Source organism: Amphiprion ocellaris, chromosome 9 (genome assembly GCF_022539595.1).
Source record: "Amphiprion ocellaris isolate individual 3 ecotype Okinawa chromosome 9, ASM2253959v1, whole genome shotgun sequence".
In the NCBI taxonomy this organism is placed as follows: domain Eukaryota; kingdom Metazoa; phylum Chordata; class Actinopteri; family Pomacentridae; genus Amphiprion; species Amphiprion ocellaris.
The window spans coordinates 26,145,943-26,169,949 of record NC_072774.1 but is presented as its reverse complement, the minus strand read 5'-3'; the positions used below and the strand labels follow the sequence as shown (position 1 = coordinate 26,169,949).

The 24,007-nt window shown below is 39.6% G+C and overlaps 1 protein-coding gene across 4 annotated transcripts in view; it reads left to right on the top strand.

The window, feature by feature from the left end:
* LOC111589185 (RNA-binding motif, single-stranded-interacting protein 3) overlaps positions 1 to 24,007 on the top strand; it is a 130,179-nt gene that overhangs the window by 48,181 nt on the left and 57,991 nt on the right. For all 4 annotated transcript variants that reach the window (XM_035943833.2, XM_035943827.2, XM_023299995.3 and 1 more), the window contains exons 3-4: positions 2,581 to 2,639; positions 10,319 to 10,410. In XM_035943833.2, coding sequence (XP_035799726.2) covers positions 2,581 to 2,639; positions 10,319 to 10,410 — 151 coding nt within the window. The remainder of the gene's footprint in view (positions 1 to 2,580; positions 2,640 to 10,318; positions 10,411 to 24,007) is intronic.

Here is a 24,007-nt window from a genome sequence, read left to right as displayed (position 1 = left end):
CTCCTCTCCTCTCCTCTCCTCTCCTCTCCTCTCCTCTCCTCTCCTCTCCTCTCCTCTCCTCTATTCTCAGCTAAGTTGTGTAACCAGAGACGGAACAGGTGGATTTATATTTGTATGTCACGTACATTGATCTGACGATAGCACACACAAACACAGTTGCACATTTTCCGTTTTCCACTCCGTAAAAACAGACAACTGTGAACGTATTTCACAGCGTGTCCAGCCAGGTGTCCAGCCAGGTGTCTTTCTGTCTCTCTCTCCTTCGCTCTCCCTCTATTTCTTTTTCACACGCACACGTACAAACACACCGATGAACAAACAGAGTCTGGAAATGTTTCACATTTCTGCCGGGAAAAAACAAGCTGCCAAAACACTGATGGTGCATGAGATCTTAGTCATGCATTCAAATTCTGCAAACACACACGCATACATACAGCTGTACGAATGCACTCGGGCACATACACTCACACATGTGCCGTAGGTGTTGACACTCACACACATCGAGTTTGAGTCAGAAGAGCTGGTATTGACATTGCCAGATGGTGTGTGTAATGTGTGTGATTACTGCTTTGGTGTTCCTGCTCTGTGATGTTGCCTCGCGTGTGCATCTGCATGTTTGTCATCGCGTATATGTGTGGCCGATTTCCACGTCTAGCTCCCCAAACCGCATGCCGAAGACCTTCCTTATTTACCACCAGTCACGGCTCTTTAAAAAAAGGCACCGGACAAACATCAGATTTGACTTCAGCCTGTCACAATCAGCCGGTTTGAATATACCCTTAAAATATCTTCAATTGCAAGAAAAGAAGTTGGTGAAAAATCGATCATTGTTAGATTTTTGTGTTTTGCGAAAAACAATTTCTCTCTGCTGAATTGGAGATCATACGCTACTCATCTGTCATGTTATGTGTGATAGCAGCCTTTTAAAGCCTATTTTTCTGTCTTTATTTCTAAAGTCTCTTGTCCCAATAAAGTTTGATGTGTGGTTGTCAGGCGAGCGAGTCTCTGTTCTCTTCCTCTCACTGACACAAGCTGTTGGCTGACGGAGACGCTCCTGATGGTGACAACTAAATGATCTCTTCTTTATTAAACACCTCTTACAATCTCTCCATCTCTGCCTGACTATCCCACTTCCTCCTCGCCTTTAGTGCCTCTTTTTATCTTTTGACTGACTGCTCTCCCTCTCCTCATCTATTTCTCATTCCTCAGAGTCCCTCCCTCCCTTCTCTCTCAGTTTTATTCACCATCCCCGCTCACAACCTCCTGCATTGTGTCCTCATTGAGTCTTTTCCGTCTCCACCCTGTTTCTCTAAGAAGGAAAATACTTCCATCCTTCACCTGAGGCCGTCACCCAGTCGGCTAGCCAGTCAGCCAGCTTGTCAGTCTGCCAGTCTGCTTGATAGTCACTCGGCCAGCCAGCCAGTCAGTCATTGGGCAACAGTGTGAAAACATTAATTAAAAAGTCTCATCCACAAAGCAAGTCAGTGATCCAGGCTGATCTCAGCGATCCGAGCTTTCTCTCTCAGTCTTTCTCTGACGCTAGCCTCCTTTCTGCCTCTGTTATCCTCCCTCCTCATACCTTGAGCCTCTTTCTCAGCTTTTTTCTCTGTTTCTTTTCCCTCTCTTTCCAGGAGCAATGAAAGACTCGTCTGATAAGAAACATTATTAACTTTTTTTTGTCTGAGAACCTGGAGAACAGAGAGTTGGAGAATAGAAATGGGGATGGTGGGGGAAAATAAGGGAAGGAGACAAAAGGAGAGGCAGAGATGTCAAACATAAGGAAGCGAAACGGACAGGAGACAATAAATGCTGAAAGAAAGAACAGATAGAAAGAGCTATGGAGGCTGTGTGTCTCTCTAGTTGGGCCTTCTAGCAGGATTGGGTGCTATATAGACGGTTATTATCATCATTTATGAGACAGTTCTGTCTGTGTTCTGTGGCCTACGGGAAGGATCTGAAACAGATAAGGGCATAAAGGATAAATAGAAGCATAGATTTAAAAAAAGAATGACAGCAGTGGGTTTCTTGTGGCCTTAAAAACGTGGCTGTGCTAACACGTTAACCCGGTATCAATTTTAACATGTTAGCTTAGCTTAGACGCATGTTAGCTTTTGGTAAATAGCTTTGAACACAAAACAAATGATGGAAATATGATTAGTTTCGGGTATTTGGGGACAAACTGAACTACAGGACGAGCTAAAATTGTTACTTGATGACTTCATTTTATGAGTTAAGTTCATGAATGTCTTTACAAAGTTTATACATCCAATAGTTGCCAAGACACGTCACCCTTAACTACAAATGGTAACCTGTCCTGCACTTGTTGAAAACTCTTGGGCTGATGGTCTTATGATTCATCCTCTGGACACCACGAATGTCTGCACAAAATGTAATTGTAATCCATTCTTTAGTTGTTTTTCTGTCCCAACCAAAGTGTTGAATGACCAAACCATGCCTCCAGCTCAGTTCAACATGTGCATAAGACTCACAGAGCAAACACTATCACTGCCATATGTCCAGAATAACAAAACTGATTTATTGACTAATCAGAGTGTTTCTGTGTTGTTGTTGTTTTTACAGATATGGAAAAATTGTGTCAACAAAGGCCATCTTGGACAAAAACACCAATCAGTGCAAAGGTGAGTGAGCATTATCTTGTACTCTGTCACCTTGCCAAAGACACTCTTCGCTTCACAAACTCGTATTTTGAAATGAGTCTGGAGAACATTAATTGAATTTGGAAGTTTAAAAGCAAAGTAATCAGTGCGTATTATGGGGAGTGGTTCTGTTTTTATAAATCCCTTCTTTGTCTGCTTTTCCCAACCCCAATTAATCAATGCCCGAACGTTTTTACTAAAACATCAACAGCCAGTGTGACGTCAGAATCAAGTCCATGTGTTTGCCTTTGAGTTGTGTGTTTAGCAATGCGGTACGGGTGTGTGTTTTTACACTGTATACAACACAACAGCACAGACTGCCATAAAAGACCATGTAATCATTTAATCTACCTAAATGATGCACTGCTCGAGTATCTTTGCTTTGTTTAACTTCTCTATGATGATGATTTCAGACTTGCACGCTAATGATACTCAGAGTCGAGCAGCTTTCCAAAGCAAGATGTTGGCATTGTTGTCACAGGCCGAATCAAAATGTAGAACACCATACAATAACCACAATGTGTTTCGAATAGTCTCTGTGGTGAATGAGGCTCACTCGAGTGTCTTCTGATGAGGGTCTGCTTGATTGTTGGAGTGGTTTGAACAAAGCCATAATCAATATGATTGTAGTCGTCTGCTTCTGAAGAGGAACACAAGAGCATGTGTTCAGCTTGATTGCTGCTCGTCTACCGGCTGTACTCAAAGGTACGCTGACATGGTTTAGGACAACAGCACAAATGCCCTGTAATCAGCATTTCAGTTTAAACAGTATGAGTGAAGGAAAACTGAGTCTGATTGATACTGATGGCAGGCATGTAAATGTGAATTCTAAAAGTTCTTCTGCGCTGATTACGATAAAATATTTGGAGGAAATGATTGCACTCCTGCATGCCTTAACATTATAATGGGAAAACCAAATCTCAGTGAAGCTCCTCTAAAAACTCTTTTACTCCGGTTATTATCTTGGATCTTTCTAATTGGCTAGTTATGGAAATCTTACAAACTTCATCATTCCGGTACCTGCTCCGACATCACATAATCAAATATAGCTTTGAGCTGTGAACGCACATTGAAATGCCTTTCCTGACATGATTACAGCATAGCCAAAGGGAAGGCAGAAAATTCTATAAACCCAGTGATAATTATCAGTTATTCTTCCATTTTCTCAACTCATTAAATTTTTTCATTGGAGTTTCCTGAAATGAGGTTTCTGAAAACCTGTTTTAGTACAGCTTCAGTGCTCCAGTTCATGATTTTTATGTTTGCCAATTACGGCCTCATGCTTCTCTGTATTGTGGTTTACAAATGGAGATAGCATCTATTTAGGATCACATTGCATCCAGTGCTTACAAATTAAACATAAGCCAAACTTAATCTGATTTAAATCATATTTGCAGGATACATGGAAATTTTCCTCCTGTTAACTTGAGTGTCACAGCATTACTTCTCCTCTCAGTGAGCCACACTGTTGCACTTGGCAGACTCCTTTATTACCATGGATATGGGCATTGGAATTTATTCTGCATCAATCCCACATAGTGCCGTTGCCATAAATATTTACTAGAACATTAAATGTGAATCAACCTGCACCTGAAAATAGTCCCAAAATACAGCATTTACACCTGTTTTTTTGGTAAAACCGTGATGCCAAGCTATTGCAAGCAATTAAAACAGTATGTTTGGAATGCGTTTTTCAATTGTGGAGAGGTTAGAAAGTAGTAAGCGAACAGCTAACACACATCTTTAAGTGAGATATATTGACAATAAGAAAAATACAAGATGACACTTGCCTTAAGCCTGAGATATACATTGGTGTGGTTGCAAACGCCCACATGGACCATGAGTGTGCTGCCAATAATTTATCACTGCATCATGTCTCTTTTGGATTTCTGTTTAAAATCAGATAAGACGTTGGGTGAATAAAATTTGATTTGAATATGAATAAAAAACAGATTGATTTAACAGTCAGCAAGCCATCAGATATTTTGAAACATCAGTTAATGGCTTCAGGCCCAAGAAGCAAATTGACAGCCTGGTTTAATCACATTCAGTCGCATTTCATGCGCTAACATGTTCTGATTAATAATCAATCGCAAGCAAAGACTTGAGTTTGTAGCTGGAGATGCACCTGGCACTGTGCATGGGGGGTTTCCATAAAAAAAACTATTTAAACTTGCAAACAGTTACTTTATTTTTAAAATAAATCAATAGTGGTGAGAATTGATTGTTAAAAATATGTCTTGCAACTCAATTACATCTGTAGCTTTTTTTTTTCTATTTGCATTTTCTGAACACTTTTAAGTCCTTTTTTCATACCAGCAAAATTTAAGTGTGTGCAAAATCAAGGTTACAATTACAGCTTATTTATTTTTTAAAAAATGGGTATTTTTAAGTAGGTGTATGTTTTACAAGAATGTGCGTTTGCAAGGGAATAGTCTCTGCATCATTTTTGGTACTGTAGCCTGGATATATTCCAGACAAGACATTTATGAATACTAAATATTAAAGAGACTGTTTCAAAATGCAATCACTGTACATCCAAGCATAAATTGATGCTTATTATTTAATGTACCTAGACTACCCATAATGCAACAGCTGCAGTCGTAGCACCATAGACGATTTTTACAGGCTGTGGCCTTCATCAGCAATTTCAGTCCTTGTGATGTAGACTTCATACATCTCTTAGCCAGTTGTTAACTCACAATGAAGGAGTTTCATTATCAGTCGGCCATTAGAGTGCCTTACAACCGGATAAGTGTTGGTTTGATTGCAAAGGCATTCAGTGGGGACAAGATAAGTGCTTAGCGTGACTAAGAGAGTACAAATTGGCACAGAGAGTTCTCTTGGAAAGGGAGGGATGGATGGGCGGAGGCACGGAGAGGTGGAGGGAGGGGGTAAAAATAACCTGAGGCTGACAGAAAAGGAAGGGGACCCTTTGAAACTGATGATTTAGCAGACAGCCTCTTCTTCTCAAAGAGATTTTGCAGAGAGGAAACAGAGCGATGGAAAGCGTGAGATACGTAGACAAAGAGACAGGTAAATAAATAAAGTCATGTTCCTTTGCAGTCTGTAGAGATACTCTACGAGAGGTTTGCATGCTGTTGTCACGCGAAAACCTTGTGACCCCAATTTCTGTGTTTTTCTTACTTCATCTGTGGCACTGAAAAATTGATGTGTCTCACTAAAAGAAATGTAGATGTAATAATGCATTGTGCATAGAATGAAATGAAAGCCACTATTTTTAGAATTAGTGTTTAACTGTTATTTCAGTAACAAAGAAAGCCAAGCCATTGCTTTATTCTCTGAAATAATATGAAGGCTTTCTTTGTAAAGTCCTCAGCTTTGGAGCTGCTCAGTGTTAAATATACTGACAGTTTTTCGTTAGCAGTGTGGGACTCTGAGGGAGGGAGAGGAAACCACTTTAGATTGTAAAGGATTTCCATTTCCCATAGACAAGTGCCCTCCTTCTCACTGTCTCCATGTCTCCTGCCTCCCTCTGTCTCCCCCCGACTCCCTGCCTCCCCCCCATTCCTCCTTTGCTCTGTCTCTCTCCTTTTCCTTCTGTACTTGGTTAGCCTATTCTAATGGCCCAAGGCCAGGAACTCTGGGAGCTCAGGAGATTGGATGGGATCTAGTGATGTGTGCGTGTGTGCGTGTGTGTGTGTGTGTGTGTGTGTGTGTGTGTGTGTGTGTGTGTGTGTGTGTGTGTGTGTGTGTGTGCGTGTGCGTGTGTGTGTGAGTGCTAATGTTTATCTGTGCTTCCATCTGTGTCTGTGAATGCATATGTGTGTATTTATGTCTGTGCTTCATAATAAAATGTTTTTTTTTTCATTCACGAGTGGAATATTTGTCAGGCCTGACCGAGCAAGATGAATTTTCATTTCTGTGTCATCATAAGGACACAGATGGGAGGGACAGGACACAAATGAGAAGGATTATATAATTCAGAGATATTATTTTCATTCTTCCGTTCCCTGGAAATATTCTTATCAAGGTGCGCACAGAAGCTATCATTTACATTTACATGAGATGAGTTTTCACTGAGCTGAGGAGGGTAGATTTTAGCACACAGTATATAAAAATGCAGAAATTACATGTTGCACAGAAGAGGGCTGCAGTGATCTGGAAAACTATCCATCAGCTTCGAAGGCGGGCATCTGCTCACCGACTCAAGAAGCGTCCACCCTGCTGAAGTGTCCTTGAGCAAGACAATGAATTCCTCGCAGCTCCTGGGGTGCGTTCTGCTGCTGGTACTTGACCTCTGGCCTTCCAGGAGAGAGGGCCAAATACATTTTCGGAAAACACAGATCTCTCCTTGAGTGATGAATAGGCCCAAAACAAATGGCACATTCTCTTCAAGGCTGATGTTTTGTCACACCAAACTAGTCAGTGAGATGAGCGCTCAGAGGAAAAATGTCCCCAGCATTCATGCCTAGAGAAGAGTGAATGGTGTCTGGTGATAGGTGTGATGTATTTCTGAGGCCGAGCCGACATTCATCTGTGCTAGAAGTGTAAAATATAGACCAAGTCCCAGTCGTCTTTAGATGTAAGAACTAACTTAAATGTGCAGGGCAAAGCTAGATTACATGCCAACATCTACAACAACTCAATATTTTATTTACAGAGCATGTACAAGGCTCCTGAGACACGAACTCAATTTTCTGGCGCTGTAATACTAAGGACACATTTGATATGAGCTACACAGTTTATCGGTAAATCACTGTAAACAGAGCAGCCCCATGAAGTGGCTCTTGGTTACATTCTGGATTAAAGTCTAAAGCCTTTGGTCTGATGGCCATAAACTTCCCTTGATTACAGGCAGTGTTTTCACTCTGCAGAATCTCATGGCTTACCAGCATTGATTTAAATAGTCCACTGATTGTGTTCAACGTAAACAGAGTTAAAAAAAAAAACATGCATACAGTTAGTTAATGTTATGTATATGTAGTTATTGTGTGCAGGAGAACTGTGACTAAAAGTAGAGAGAACTCAGAAATGTGCACAGACACATTTAAAATACTATAAGTTATAAAAATAATTTATTTGGTTATTTATTCTACAAAAAAATCAAACAACCTGGTATCAATATATACAATATTTTTACAAGTGCTCAGATGTAGTCCCACTTAAAAAACATGGGCTCCAAATGTTTTTCTTTATTTTTTAAATTTGTTTCCATAGTTGTCTTCTGTCTGCTCTGGATTAACACTGCCTGCAGTTCAGCCGAATAATCCCTAAATTTTTGTCAAGCAACTGTTGGTTGCAGCTAAGTCACTAGTGGCTTAATAGTTGCACAAAGAGGGGTAGCGTTGTTGTTTTCTTAGAATCTGTTAGTGTCAATGGAAATTTTTCAATAAAATGTATAAAATAAAGTTATTTTGATTAAATATCACCATTCTAAGCTGAGATTTATAGATATTTTTTCTACTGTATCACACAAGATTAGTTCAAGGACCATCATGAAGTTATTCTGTTTATTTATTGTATTTTTTATATATTTTTTAAGATGACATGCTTTTTAATATCACAAGTTCAATGGTAAAATGCTATATTGTTGGAAGACTCATTATACCAACAAACTAAGTTTTATTTTATTGTGTTACTTTATAATTTTTACTTCTACATATTAATCATTTGCTGTGTCTTTGTTGTTTTTGTGTCTGTAATGCACATTACAACACTGATCTTAAATGGTGCTACACAGCTGAGGTGTTATGCTGTAGATGTTATCTGTTGCCATCAAACAAAAGGCCTCTCTGCTTTGGGCTGTTGGTGATTGAATTATCTAGTGTGAACTGCGTATCAGGTTTCATTTCCCTGCTAATTGCATGGAGAGTCTGTAGTTAAATAAACACTCATTAGTTAGTGTGAGACACAAGTTGTCGAACTTTTTAAATTTTTCTGGAATAAAAAGAAAGCATCCTGTCACGCTGCTGATGAATTCTGTATGCACATTCTCAATTAGCAGAAGTGTTTTGGTGTGGCCTTAATTAGATAAATATAGATTAAGTACAAAAACAGTGAGTGCTCGTGTGGTGTGCTTATGTTTGCATATATTTATGAAACCGTTTTCTCTGCATATCTGTGTATCCACGCTTGTCTGAGTCTGTATTTGTCACAGTGACTAATGTGTGTGCATTATATGTGTATGTACAGCAGTAAGAACTTGCATGTGTGTTTGTGTAACCCTATTTTGGCTAAATTATGGGTTTCTCATTAGCAACAGTATAAATATTTGTGTGTGTGGTGCAGATCTTGCTGTGAAAGCAGCTTGCTGCCTTTGAACAATAACAAATCATCTGCTTATCAGCAAAACAGAGCGTGGCTCCAAATCCTGCAAAAGACAGACAGACAAGACCAGATGTTAGGAATGAAGTATGTGTGTGCATGAGTGTGTGAGATTCCATCATTCTTAACATGTTTACATTTTGGATTGTAATAAGTGAGGCTTTTGAAATGTGGATCATTTAATTGTGTTAACACGCAGCCCACTCAGAAACTGCAGCTGGAATTTCAAAGCTGCTGCGCTTTCTGAGAATTTCTCTGTGGCCTCATGCATGTGTGTCAATATTTCTCTTTTACAGTCACACAGTCGAATCCGTTCTCACACAAGCACCTCTCAGCTTTGTGCCACGCACACACTTACATGTAAACTGCTGGTCTCACTGCAGACAGGATGAGTTTGTCTATTTTAATTAGTTTTTGTGCTTTTTGACATCTCTCTCCAGCCCGACCAATGTAAACCAGTAAAACAGCACATATCTCTGAAAGTAGAGACATATGAATGTGCTCTTTGTCCTTTAGTGCATCCTGTAGGGTCAGACCTGGTTCCCAGAGCTCCTCTAACAGATATATTGTCCACATTCAGCAGACGGACACACAGAGACACACGAACCAATGTGGACTTTATTGCAATAAAATTGACTGAAGCTCATCCTCCTTTGTGTCTTTATTTCTTTGAAAAAAGACTCTGAATCACTTTAATTGCTGAATTAAATGTAGGGAATTTTTCTGGATGTCATTGTTATGGAGGCGATCAGTGTTGAGCCTCTACTATTGGACCATACAGTATGTAGTGACAGATTTAGTGTAGTACTGGGACAAAATGACCTCAGTTGCAGTACAGTGGGATATTAAAAGTCAGATAATAAGAAGGTGGTAGATTTTACATATAACAGTGAGGCATTTTTTTAATTTATATATATATATATATATATATATATATATATATATATATATATATATATATATATATATATATATATATATATATGTATGTATATATTGAAGTGTGCAAAAAAATGCGCACAAATCACACTCCCATTAAAAAGAAGTGCACAAAAAGTTGGGTCATAAACAAGATAGAAAGAGTTGCTGTTATGACACCAGTTCTGTTAATGTTCTGTGCTAAAACACATTTAATAGAGGATCTAGCAGCTTTCATTAAATACGTGACTTGACTTGATTTTGACACATTTGTTGAACTTACGCAGTGTTGAAAACAAAACGCAGGCTGGGATTTCTGGTAGAAATTAGCACAGCTCTGGCTCAACAATATTAAAAACATTGCTGAATCCTGCTTTGCTTTGTCTATTTTCTTTATTTTTTCTCCCATTTTTTTCTTCTGCTGTTTTACCTCTGCTTTGTGTTTGTGCGTGCAGGCTATGGCTTTGTGGACTTTGACAGCCCTGCAGCAGCCCAGAAGGCCGTGGCCTCGCTCAAAGCCAGTGGAGTCCAGGCACAGATGGCGAAGGTAAGCTTCACCCCATCCTGCACTCTCTGGTCTGATTAACTTGTTGTCGTGTTCAGGTGTTTGGCTTTCCTGTGGTGCTGTAAACTCTGAGGAAAACTGATGGTGACAGCAGGTGAAAATCACAGTTTTTTTTGGGGGGGGGGTGGGGGTTGCAGTTATAATGTCAACAATGGAATGATGATAGTCTTTATAATGAGCACAGGATTTACCGTATCTAGGTGATACTGTTATATTGATTGATGTGAGACCAATCGGTGCAGCTTTCATTGAGTTATTGATGACATTGTTGATTCAGTCCGTGATAGAGTTATTGATTAACCACTATGGTCATGATGAGAATATTGATCAAAAAGCACAGAGCAGGTGATTTCCAACCGTCCTACATGCTTTCTTTTTTTTTATTTTGGCTTTCTTTCCCCAGTTTATTTGTATGATCTGCTCTCTCTTATTTCCAACATGATTTGTGTTTGTAAATGTGTGCGTGAGAGACAGAGAGCTCAAGAACGAGGGCGTGAGTGTTAAATCAGATTTACATGCATGCATTAGCATGCATCACCTCGCCGTGTAGCAGAAGTGAATACGCCTGCTGTTGTCTTCTCTTAGAGGAAGCATGCAGGTCAGTCTGCAGCGTGTGAGTCTTTGTGTGGACGACAACACTGTGCCAAAACATGTGGGCCCAACCAGCACAATCACATTATCCTTCTATGCCTGGAAGAGAAAGACAGAAAGACACTGAATAGCCTGCCTTGTTTTCAGATTCATTAAAGCTGTATTGCTGCATACTTCCTTTTATAAATGAGAGAGGAGTGCAATTAAAATGGGCCAGTCTTCAGGCACCGGGAGCATCCCATTGAATTAAACAGCAACAAGCCTCTGAGCCACCTTTGCCTTGCTCTTCTATTAAACCTCTTTTCATTAGGCTTCCATCTCTTAGTTTGTTCCTAACGGCTGGGGGGAGGGTGGCGGGGGCATCTGGAGGAGCAGTGTTGATGTGTTTAGCTGTTATTATGGAGGGAAGAACCCTCTCGACTCCTCGGAGATTGAGTTTTCCGGAGGGATGGAATGGAGGGCAAGAAGTCAATTCCAAATGAAATTACACAGACTTCTTACTGTTTCATGAACTAATTATGCAGAGAGCTGCTGATGTCCACCTAACTTTGCAGAAACCGTGTACAATGAGTTAGTCAGTCTCAGAAACACTAATGTGGGATTTCCTGCTCGAGCCTTTAGAATTTTGTAAGACGAGCAGCTTAATTGGAGTTTGACAAAATCTTGGTTTTAATTAGACTGGCTGGGACAAATTTGTCAGAGTGGAAACCACCGTTCTATTTCCCTCATCAGAGATACACTGAGATTCTGTAGGCTAGCTGGGACAGACAGCTTTTGTTCTTAGATGTAATCTCTGAAATATTTGAGAGCTTTCCAACCAAAGGCAGCAGTAAGGTGGCAGTAGAGAGGAGAACAGGAGGCGATTAGCTTTAGTGAGAGAAAGATGAGATGAATATTGATTACTTTGGAGGGAGGGGAGGTTTGGGGAAAGATTTCGGAGATAAACTGATCTGACAGTGAATATGTGAACATTCGAATGGCATCTAATCTATAAAGATGAATCCATGTGTTCACTAAAATGGCCAAAAACACCTAAAGTTGTGGAGCATTTGTAAAGCTGCATAAAAAAAAAATCTAATGATAATCAAAATGGTGTCCAGTGTGGATAGTGTTTTAGGATGCCAACTTTTGTCTTACTAAAACTAACGTAGCTTTTGTATATTTGCAGCACCAATGTAAATCTATGACATTAAACACATGTATGTCCTACAGCTCTATTTACTGACTTTATAAAGTTACTTTCAGCTGCCAGGAAGCACACAAACATGTTTACTACATTCCACTACAGAAAAGCACACATCTTGTGCCTTGTAAAGTGTAATCTGTTTGTTTTATAGCAAACATAAGGTGCTGAGATGTGAATGGTTCCATCGTATAGTTAAGGTCGGCACAGAGTAGTGGTAAAATAGTGAAAAACATTTCTGTAGAGTCAGTGTTTGTGGTGCATGTTAACCCTCTGAACCCCAGGCTGTTTCTGGATGCCTGTACACATTTTCCTTTTTTTTTTTTTTCTTCCACTGCATCTCTATGGAAACAGCATAACCACGGCCAGAAAGGAGCAGAACTCACAGATGTGTCTCATGCAGTAAAATAAATGTACCTTGCCATTAATCATAAAAACAAGAGGTTGAATTCATTTGATTATTTATTTGACAAAAATGGGATAAAACAGTACTCACAGGTATTAACAATACAAAAAAAATATGGTAACTCTACATATCATTAATGTTGTACTGTGTGCGTTTATTTTTTTTTACCACCTACTCCGTGTAACCCTGTAGTTTGGCCGAAAAGTCCTTGAATTTTTGTCATACGTTGGTTGCAACTGAGTCATTCATGGCTTCACATTTAAGTTTAGGAGTAGGGCTTTTTCTTTTTTCTTCTTTTTTTCTTGTTGGATTATTGGATAGCAATTTACAGTTGTTGCTGACCTTGCTGTCTATGCTAACCAAAGAAACGGTCGATCTTACATTTCACCATCACTATTCTTCCTCCACAGTATTTACTACAACCGAGGAACTAAGGTTTTCCATGAAAATAATTCTTTCCTGTCTTAAAATGACTTAGATGTAGCTTTACACTGTTTCGTGCTTCAGAATGTGCAGTACATCTAGATTTTATCTGTGCCCACCTGCTGGCTGCAGCTCAAGCACACCAGCTCAACTCTGTTTAAACACTAAAACATGAACTTCTGGCACCGACGAGAGTGGCGGCCTCTTCAATAGCTTCGTCTATTTCTATCTATCTATCTATCTATCTATCTATCTATCTATCTATCTATCTATCTATCTATCTATCTATCTATCTATCTATCTATCTATCTATCTATCTATCTATCTATCTATCTATCTATCTAGCAAACATTCAGTAAATAACCAGCTTCGGAAGAAGAATAATGATACAGAAAACAAGAATAATGATACAGAAAACACCACCAAACCAAGTGACACAATTGGTTGCTTAGATCTGTTACGTTTGAAAGCGTGGTTGACTGAATTCATATTTGTGAGATGGTACAGTGCAATCGATTACTTATTTTGATCATGACGTGTCTTCTAGCATATAAAAAAAACATACATTATGGACATTCGCCAGAGGGTCTTTAAAGCAAAAAAAAGGATGAGCATCACAATGGTTTTAAGGTGCCAAAGGTAAAATATCCATTATGCAGAGTGGCAAATATTGTTGGAATATAATTCACCACTATAATATTGGAAGGGGTAAATGTGATTAAACTACTTTAGATATTTAATCAGCTGGGTAGCTTTGGGAATTTCCCCTCAGGGATAAATAAAGATTCATCTTATTCTATGATATGAAATTTTTTTTTTCATTGATTGTATTTATTTTCACAAAAGTTATCAAATAAATATGGTGGAGTGAAAAAGTACCATCATGATGCATCACAGATCATGTGTAGGGTTTCATGATGCCTCGGGGGCGAAACTTAAAGCAAAAGGAGCTTCATATCTCATAGTGTAAGCAGTCTAAAAGTCATGTGTCAGCCCCAGAGTTAACTACCGTTAGAGTAACTTCCTGACATAACACATGAAATAATTAGAGCGCAGCCGAAGCAAGATGCTGGTGTTCATGTAACCGCATCCAGTGTGAGAAAACCTTTATCCATTAAACCCTGCAGCTCACACTGACATCTTCTTTGTGGCAGGTGCTTGTTTTGGTTGTGAAATAAATGAGACAAGAAGAAAATACAGCGAGGCACAACGAGAGAGGAGGAGAGGAAGTGTGTGTGAGCGCCCTGCACTCACTTCCTCAGTCTTCTTGGTAATTACTGTTGACCTGAAAGATGATTACTGCTACAGCTGTACTCCCTCCTCTCTCTCTCGGCTCACTCACAGTTAGTTTTTCTGTCTGCCTGCCTCATTCTCGTCTTTTTCTCTCTGCGAGCGAATCTTTCTGTTTAATAATCGTTTAACACTAAGTCATTGGTACACTTCAACTCCTCTTGCTGCACAGAACACTGAAATTTCTTTTAATGCTAGCTCTCATCTGATCAATTTAGCCACCACTTAAACCTTCCAGTAGCTCTCATTCATCTTTTTTTACCATTTAGTAACAGAGCTGATCCTGTGTGTGATGAAGCTTTTCTGATTTTTATTCCACGCTTCTTCTTCTGTGCTGGACTTGCTTGTGTTCCTGTGTGTAAGAAGTACAGAGGCTTGTAAAGGCAAACACACAAAACACAGAGTCAGCTATGAGTAGTGTGTGTGTGTGTGTGTGTGTGTGTGTGTGTGTGTGTGTGTGTGTGTGTGTGTGTGTGTGTGTGTGTGTGTGTGTGTGTGTGTGTGTGTGCAACAACAGTTACACAGGACCAAGGTCACTATGCTAATTAGAGAGATGCTACCACTGGCAGTGACACTTCACACCTCCCTCCCTTCTTCTCTCCTTTCTTCTTCTCTCCTCCACTTTGTCCTTGGCAGCTCCTGTCCTTCTCTGTTCTCTCCTTTATTTTTCACTTCCCCCTCTTCTTCTTTTTTTTTCGAGTCCTAGTTTGTCTGACCCCCCACCTGCAATCTCCCTATTTTCTCTCCTCTTCTTCATCCCTTTCGTCTCACCTTCACCCTCTCCATGTGTGTGAGTGTATTTGTCTCCAGCAGGTGCTGCGAAGCCTCCAGAGTCATTAGTTACAGGGTTGACTGAGGACAGAGTGAAGGGTAGAAGGAGAGAAAAGGGAAGAGTGTGGAGGGTTAAAGGAAGGAGGTTGGATGGGATGCATGAAGTCAGCTATGTCCTTTCTTTCTTTCTTTCTTTCTTTCTTTCTTTTGTTCGGTCGGTCGGTCGGTCGTTCATTCGTCTATTCGTTCTTTCTTTTTTCTATTGCATGCATGTTGTCATATATATTTACTGGATGTGATGTGAAAGCATAAATTAAGGTACATCTTTTTTCTTTCATTCGTTTATTCGTTTGTTTGTTCGGTCAGTCATTCATTCATTTGTCTATTCGTTCTTTCTTTTTTCTATTGCATGCATGTTGTCATATCTATTTATTGGATGTGATGTGAAAACATAAAATGAGCTATATCTTTCTTTCTTTCTTTCTTTCTTTCTTTGGTGCAGAAGAACAAATGTTCACAATCAGCTGCAGAATACTATTTCCCCATACTTTCCTGTCTGCTCCAAGTAAACACTGTCTGCAGTTCAGCCCAGGCGACAACATAAAATGAGCGACTTCTTCCTTTCTTTCTTTCTTTCTTTCTTTCTTTCTTTCTTTCTTTCTTTCTTTCTTTCTTTCTTTCTTTCTTCTGTTGCTTGTTTGACAACAGCCAGAAGCTGGATGTTCCCTGGACTTTGTTTACTGATGTAAACAGTGTGTGTAAGCTTTCTTGCCACTGTGTGTGTGTGTGTGTGTGTGTGTGTGTGTGTGTGTGTGTGTGTGTGTGTGTGTGTGTGTGTGTGTGTGTGTGTGTGTGTGTGTGTGTGTGTGTGACAGCTGAGGTTAGTGATGGGAAGAGGAGGGCAACAACTCCTACTGAGACATAAAATAAAGATGAGCGCAGACAAAAACACATACACGGGAAGACATGAACATTTCTCTCTTTCTCGTTCTCCTTTTTTCCTTGTCTGTCACTCTCTCATTTATTTCTTTCCGGAGATCATGTTTCCCTCTCTTTTCTTTCTGCTCTGCCTTCATTTTTTTCCTATTTTTCTCAATCTTTCCCCCATTCATTCAAATGCATTTCTTTGCTTTTTGTTTCTTCGTGTTTCTTTTTGGCTGTCTCTTCTCCTCTCCCTGCCTTTGTCAGCCAGATATAATACACCTCCATCCTTTCACAAGCCAGCATCTATAATGTGGAATGTGGTAGCGCTTTGCTTTCTAAAACAAACTCTGTGACAGGGAAGCAAGTTTCATTTGTAAATGAGAAGACCTGCAGTAATGGTACCACGGTGACGTGTCTTTGGTTTTATGGCCTGTTGTGGAATCTTAAATTACTGATCTCAGGTTGCTCTTAACATAATAAACTATGGGCATTGGCTTAGAACAATACACAGCCATGACAGAGAAGATGTATCGCTAAGCTCCACCACTGCTCTGCTGTTGACAAGCTTGTCTCTGGGCAGTTGAATAAAATTAATACCAAAAAGGAATTCTCTCTTTGATTAACGATATATAAACTGTCATAATTCTGCAGCTGATCGTGATCATTTTGGGGGTGATTTTTCAGAATATAAATCAATTTTTGGACAAGTTGGTGGAAGCAGCTGGTGTTGCAAGAACACATGGCATCAACTTCAGTGGTGCGTCTCTGAATGTCATACTGCAGAGCTTACGAATGTTGATACAAGATGTTCTTTTCCCCTTAAACAAAGCCACACATCTCTGCCTGTCAGCTGTTGGCAATTCACAGCCTTCGTGCTGTCACATTTGTATTCCTTGCAGAAAGTGGAAGCTAACAGGCTACACTAACTAGCTTCCACTGAGGAAGTTAAAGAGACTTACCCTAGCTCTCCAATATAAGCAGGGATTCCCTCGAGAGTTTATTGTGCATAGGAACAGAACAATGTGCTCAAATCTTTTAAAATATATGTATTTATTCATTGCAGAAATGCATTTTATTTTCAAATTGTATTTTAATTTCATATGTAGTAGAACTGACAAATATGGTGCATATGAATTGGTGATGAAAAGTCTTTCTTTAGCGAGAGCTTGCTGCATTGCTATGCAGGACATCCATCACAACGAATACTATGTCAGATTAGAGTGCCACAATAAAAAGTATTACATTTCTGCTTAATAATTCTTTGCAACATGATCAAATTTATTATCCAACTGCCCAGACACAGACTGTTTCTTCAGTATTGTCTTACAGTCGTCAAGCATGCACCCATTTTTAAAAATATCAAAAAGGCTATTTTCAAATCTTACATAAGACATTTCAGTAATTATAATATTCTTGTCTTTCCTGTGAGCTCCATCCTTGCGTCTGTTTCAAGGCAGAGGTGACATTGCACAATACAGATAATGAATCACATTTGGTTTAAAAGTGGAGGACAGTAGAGTGGCCAAGGACGTGTGTGCACGTGTATTTATAGTAACTTTAAAATAAAAGCTGAATGTATTTGTGTGCACATGCTGTACTCCTCTCTGTGAACCTGTGTCTTTTTGCGAGGCCTGAACACCTTTTTGCCGACAAAAGCAGGAGGAGGACAATGAGGAGAAGAAGGACAGAGATGGAGGGAGGAGTGGGAGGGATGCTAGTCAGTGAAACCCAATTGAATTAAATGTAATCTGGCCTGAATGTGCACAATCAGCTGCTCTCCAATCGTATTAACCCTGCATTACCAGTCCTGTGCTGTTTGTATGTGTGTGTCCTTTTATGTCAGTGTGTGTGGAGGTTGATGGGAGGCAGAGAGATGGAGTGGTTGAATGGATAACTTTGAAAAGGAAGAGATGGATGGGACGGCAGGAAGAGAGAGCGTGACAGGCAGAGAGATGGGAAGGAAAATGAAGATGAATATAGGTGTTTGTGTGATTAATGCACCTCTGTTGCAGTGCTAATAAAAAAATATTTCTCATCATTATAGTAATCATGATAATTTCTGATGGCACTTCACAGTTTTCTTTTTACTGCTTTACTAACTTGCGTATTGTACCATCAACAGTGATTGTATATTCAGCACAACAAGCGATATGATGATATAATCACAATGAAAATCTTAATAAATAGCCTGTCAGAAAGAAATCTTCAATTTTTGGCTACAAATCTTTGTCACTGGCCATCTTGTCATCACATTAATATCACAGTTACGTTATGAAAAAATATTAAAAACACACATGTATGACATTTTTCTCCTAGTAAATGATTCCCTGTCCTCTGTCTACAGCACTTCTTGTTGTGCAGAAGAACTTATATCTGGCCCAGAGCAGCATACTGTAGTTTAAGTGATATGTAGCCAAAAGCCATTCATCCAATGGGTCTTGACTCATAAATACTTCATGCAATGTGTTCATTAAAAAGGATCATTTCAGTGCTTAAAGTAGGAGTCCAGCCTTTTCTGAGATGGCAGAGCAGACAGGAAAAAAGAGAGACTGACAAACTCCACTAGCGGAGTCTCACAGGAATCTTAACAGAGGAGATTGTGAATGCTGCTAAAATACTGTGCACTGAAGCATGCTTCTTACAATGAGTCTACCTTAAACCTGCCGAAATTACTGATTAGCCACAATATCACAGCCGCCTCTGATCTGTCGAAGTGCAGACCCCACAAGACTTCCGAAGGTATCAGGCTCCAAGATGTTAGTGGCAGATCCTTTAAGGCCTGCAGGTTGAGAGGTTGTTTATCCTTTGCATCCCCAACATGCTCAGTTGGACTGAGGTCAAATCTCAACTCTTTGTTCTCAGCATGTTCCACAAACTATTCCTGAACAAATTTTGCTGTGTGGCATCACATAGTGTTGCTGAAAGACATCACAGGCATCAGAGAAAACCGTTGCCATGAGGGGTTGTGTGCATGGTCTGCAACAATGTTTAGATATTTGGTACATGCAAAAGTGGTGTTCCAATGAAGTCCAGGACCCAAAGTTTACCCAGAGCGTCTCCACCAGCTTGCCTTCTTCCCATCCTGCTGCCATCTTTTCTCCAGGTATGCGACCCATGGTAGGTGCTTTCGGCAGTGGGTTCTGAAGCTACTACGGCAGTGGGTTGTGCAGATAAACTGTAAACTGGCATTCACTGTGTTCTGGCACCTTTCTATCATAGTGAGCCTTAAAGTTTTCAGTAATTTGTGCAGCAGTAGCTCTTCTATGTCATCTCATAACCCTTAGCAAGGTGAAGAGCTTACGAATTTTGAACAGAGAACCCTACAATCCCAAGTTACCTTTGGATTCGCTATGATCAAGCAGTTTGTGACAGTGAGAAGTAACCCAAAAATCTCCTTTAATAGGGATGGAAAAACAAAACCTCAGACATCTGGCCATGTCCCCTCTAATGAGTTCTTTGTTTACCCGTCACCCAACCATGTTCCGTAGGTATATCGCACTGCATACTGGGAACACCCCGCAAAACTTTCTGTTTTGGACATAGTCTCACTCAGTCATCTTGACAGTTTGGCCCTTTTCAGAGTCCCTTAGTTCCTTACAATTTCCCATTTTCCCTGTTTCCACATATCAACTTCAAGTACTGACTTGCCACCTAATAAATCACCCCCCTGGCTGATCAGTGTATGTTCAAATGCTGTCATAGGTTCAGTTCCATTTGAATCTGTGCATCAGTTGATCACAGAGATTAGCAAAACAGACTTTTATAAGTGAAGGTCCCTGGTTGTTAATTTAAGTCCCGGAGTTTTAGCTCTATATCTTTTTCTAGCTATAATGCGCAGTAATCTCTGTGGGCAACAGCAATTAACACACTATGAATTCTGCACTTCCAGGCATCAAGGCTGATAGCAGAAATACAGCAAAGACAAAACGTTATGGTAGTTAAGTGGTGATGGCTGAGTTCTGACAGAAAAACATCCCAGGAGCTCGAAAAGCTGGATTTTTTTAGTTTTTTTCAGAGAGCAAAGTGTTGAAAAGTTTCTGCTGTAACAGATTTAGGGTGATTTATGAAGACATGCACTATAAAACAGTTGCTACATAAAGGTACTGTAGATAGAATTTCTCCTACACCATTGAGTAAAACTGGCATATGGTCCATAATGTCATGGCATAATAATAAGTCCTGTCAAGACATTAATCAAAAGTTACATATTATGGCATTTCACGCAAAGTTCCCATTAATTACAAATGAAACACAGATGTAAGTAGTCGCTATGTAAAAGATAATGTGCTCTTGTTTGATTTCTCCCAGAGGCCTCCTCAAACTGTTTCATCTTTATAGCTTCATACTTCAACAATACAAAGCAATCGGCTGCAACAATAACATTTAAAAAGATTTTATTCTAGAAGAAAATGGGATGATACATCTCAAGATTATTTCAAGCATCATTTTGTTAGAGCAAAGTGTTTTTCAACTGGTGAATGCCTCATTTAAGAATTAAACCCTTCAGATTCAGCATCACCCCGGCATTACCCCCGAGAGAAGGGAAAACAAAGAGGGATGAGGGAAATATTACCGTGAACAGAGGAGGAATGGAGTAGGCAGCTGGAGAGAGGGGGTGGTGCTCGGTTTGATGGAGCTGGGTTGAGAACAGCTCTATAAGGACGGAGATAACTGGAAAACACTATAAAATGCCTATCCTCACATTCTCTGCCTCTGTGGAATTAGCCTTTGAGTGGGCTGTGGAGCGAGGGAGGGTGCACAGAGAGATTGATGGAGGGAGGGAGTGGGAAGCCCGAACTGTAGCAAAGGAGGACGGAGAGAGATGGAGTGAATATGGAGTGGGCAGCCTGAACTCTGAGAGGGAGGAATGCAGAGCGATCAAGGAGAAGGAGGAAGTACATGGAGGAAATAAAGAAAGGGAGGGTTTGAGGAAGAAAAAGGGTGGTGCTGCATTTAAAATCTCACTCCACGCACTCCGAGGAATACATATCAGTGAAGTATATTAATGATAGTGAGAGCGGCTGACTGAAATGTCCCTGTTTTATGGGGACACTATTACATCTATTTTCTGATTGGCTGTTCAGTCGGCACATCGCTCATTGTTATTGGTGGCCCGGCATGTTTGTTGTTTATCATTGGGCAGACAGCAGAGTCGGCTAGATTCACAATCCGATGGCATAATTCAGCCATCGATCAAACTTTGTGGACAGCAGTAGCCAAACTGCTCCTCCAGACAGAGAGAGAGAGCCTTTAGAATATCACAAATCAAATGCTGTAACCTTTTAGTACGTCTCAGTCTGCATATGCCCACTGAAAACCAATGAAGCCTTTTCTCTCGCTGTGCCTTTCAGTCAGCCTCTGCCAGTCTTTCTTTTATTTCCTTCTTTCTTTCAATCACACATCTCCATTCCGCTGCCTCCTCTCGAAAAGTCTCTTCCCTGAGTTCCTTTGGGTCAGTTGTGTTTGTTGATTTAGACAGCGGTTCTCACGGAATAGCAATGATTGTTGAGTTAGACACCTGCAAAGTCTGCTGGTCCTTTTGTAACATTTACCCAGGTGAAAGATCTGTGATTCCAGGGAAAAAAATTGCAGCAATGTAAGAAATGTTTTGCGTTAATTACCTCAGTGCCAGGTTGTTGCTACTCAGAGACAGAGTGAGGAGGCTTCAAATGTTTCATAGTTACTTCAACAAATGTGTGTTTTTAAGAAACTGTTTGTAGATTGTGTAAAAAGGCCCATGAGTGGCAACAATGTCTAAATTTTGACCATTTTTGGATCAGACTTACATTGTTTCACATAGAATTATAAAAATATCAGCAATAAGATGCTATTTTATCTGTTTTCTTGCAATGAACAGTAGATGAAAGCATATCAACCTTTGCCTAATGCATATGAAATTAATATGGCTTCAGGTAATCCAGTACTGTGCTGCTACTGTGTACAGATAATAACATGTATATATAGAATATATATTTTTCCTAAATGTTGCATATTAAGAATATGGCTGTTTTTTTTAACATATACAGCAATAAGAACCCACAAATTTTGTTTTTATGAAGTCCACTTGCTTTAGTAACAGCTCAGTAAAAATAATAATAGGTTGATATTTAGTTTTTACATCAGCTTTGCAATCTTTTGAAATAATTTTGACAAAAATAGACCTATTATGCCACATAGATTAACAGAGCAAAGAGCTTTAAAATGGTTAAAAAATAGGCGTATCAGATCTTCTTCATGGCTTTGACAGTTGTGCTTGGACTTGGATACAGCTACCAGATTATGGTTTCTGACTGATGAAAGGCTGAAAAGCATTTTTCTGCTATTTGGAAATGGAAGTTAAGATGAGAATACACATTTAGAAACCATTAGATTTGGTGTTTCTGTCTTTCTGAAACAGGTTGTTATATGCGATAAAGCCACCATCCATCTGGTTTGTAGACTACAGCTGTTTGTTGTTTGTATTAGCTGTCTTGATAAACATTTTCAATTTATTTCCTAATTCCGTGAAACCTCCATCCCTCCATTCTGTCTCCTCAGCTCCATACACACTGAACACAAAGACAATTTCTTGCTTTAAGCCTTAAATGAAGCTTTCAGTCAGTAACACATTAATATGTGAACTAACATGTGGAAATTGTCTCTTTTTTTCCTGTATTTGAACAAGCAAACATTTGATCCTCTTTAGAACAGCGTCTACAGATAAAACTGGAGTACTTGAACACCACAGGGAGCATAAGCCTTTTCAATCATTTATTCAACAAAAATATCAATAGATGTAATATTCATCAGTAGAAAATATAAGTACACACTGCTTCAGAAGCTGGTACTACCCCCTTTAGGGGAAATAACTTCTTGTAGGCGTTTTGCATAATTGTCCACCAGTCTCTGACACCAGCTTACTGAAGTTTCTGGCCACTCTTCGATTCTAAATTCCCTCAGTTGCAGATGTTTGAAGGTTTCTTTTCTTACAATGTCCATTTCAAATCTCCCCACAACATTTCAATGCGATTCAAATATGTGCTTTGACTAAGTCATTACATAAACCTCCATTTCTTCTGTCTGATCCCTTCCTTGGAGGATTTATTCGTCTGTTTAGGATCATTGTCCTGTTGAAAGGTCGACTTCCTGCTCAGCTTCAACTATTGAACAAATAACCTCACATGATTGGCAAGTGCTTTTTGATACTATGCAGAATTCAGAGTTGAATCAATGACTGCAAGCTGTGGATTCCCTGAGGCAGCGAAGTAACCCCAAACCATAACATTCCTCCGCCGTGTTTCACAGTCTTTGGTCTGAGCCAGATTTCTCTCCTGTTTCTGTGGCCAAACAACTCTATCTTTGATTTGTCTGTGCAGAGAACATAATTCCAAAAGTCCTGCTCTTTTCTTATATGTTCAATGGAAAGCTGTGATTTTGCTCTAATGTTCTTTTTTGAGATAAAAGCCTTTCCCCAGCACGTCGCCCATGCAAGTCTAATTCGTGCAATATCTTTTTGGTTTTGGAGGCTTGCACTTTGACACCAATAGTTGATAGAATCACCTGCATGAAATGTTGAAGTTCTTGCAGACTTTGTTTTGTATCAGTCTGATGCAGTTCCAGTCTCATGTGATGGTAGTTTGCTGGGTTATCAAGTTGTGGACAAACTGATAGTTTTTGAGAGATGTATTCTAAACTTTAGCAGACTTTTTATATTCTGTTGTATGACCCTGCTGGAGAATTCTTTGGGTCATAACATGATTGACCTCTGTTGTTGTTCTTTATTTGCGAAGTAATATTACGTTGTTTAATGCAATAACAAAACAAATACCTTGAGTAAAACAAGACAGCAGCATTAATGGCAGTGATTCAAACTGATTTCTTTAATGTCAATATACTTGATTGCAGATACAGCAAACAGCACTGAGCTCTGTTAGTTGTCAATTTAAGGTAAATATTTGTATCGACAGTCACTGAAAGATTTAAATTCTTGATCATTTTTTTTAAAGATAAAA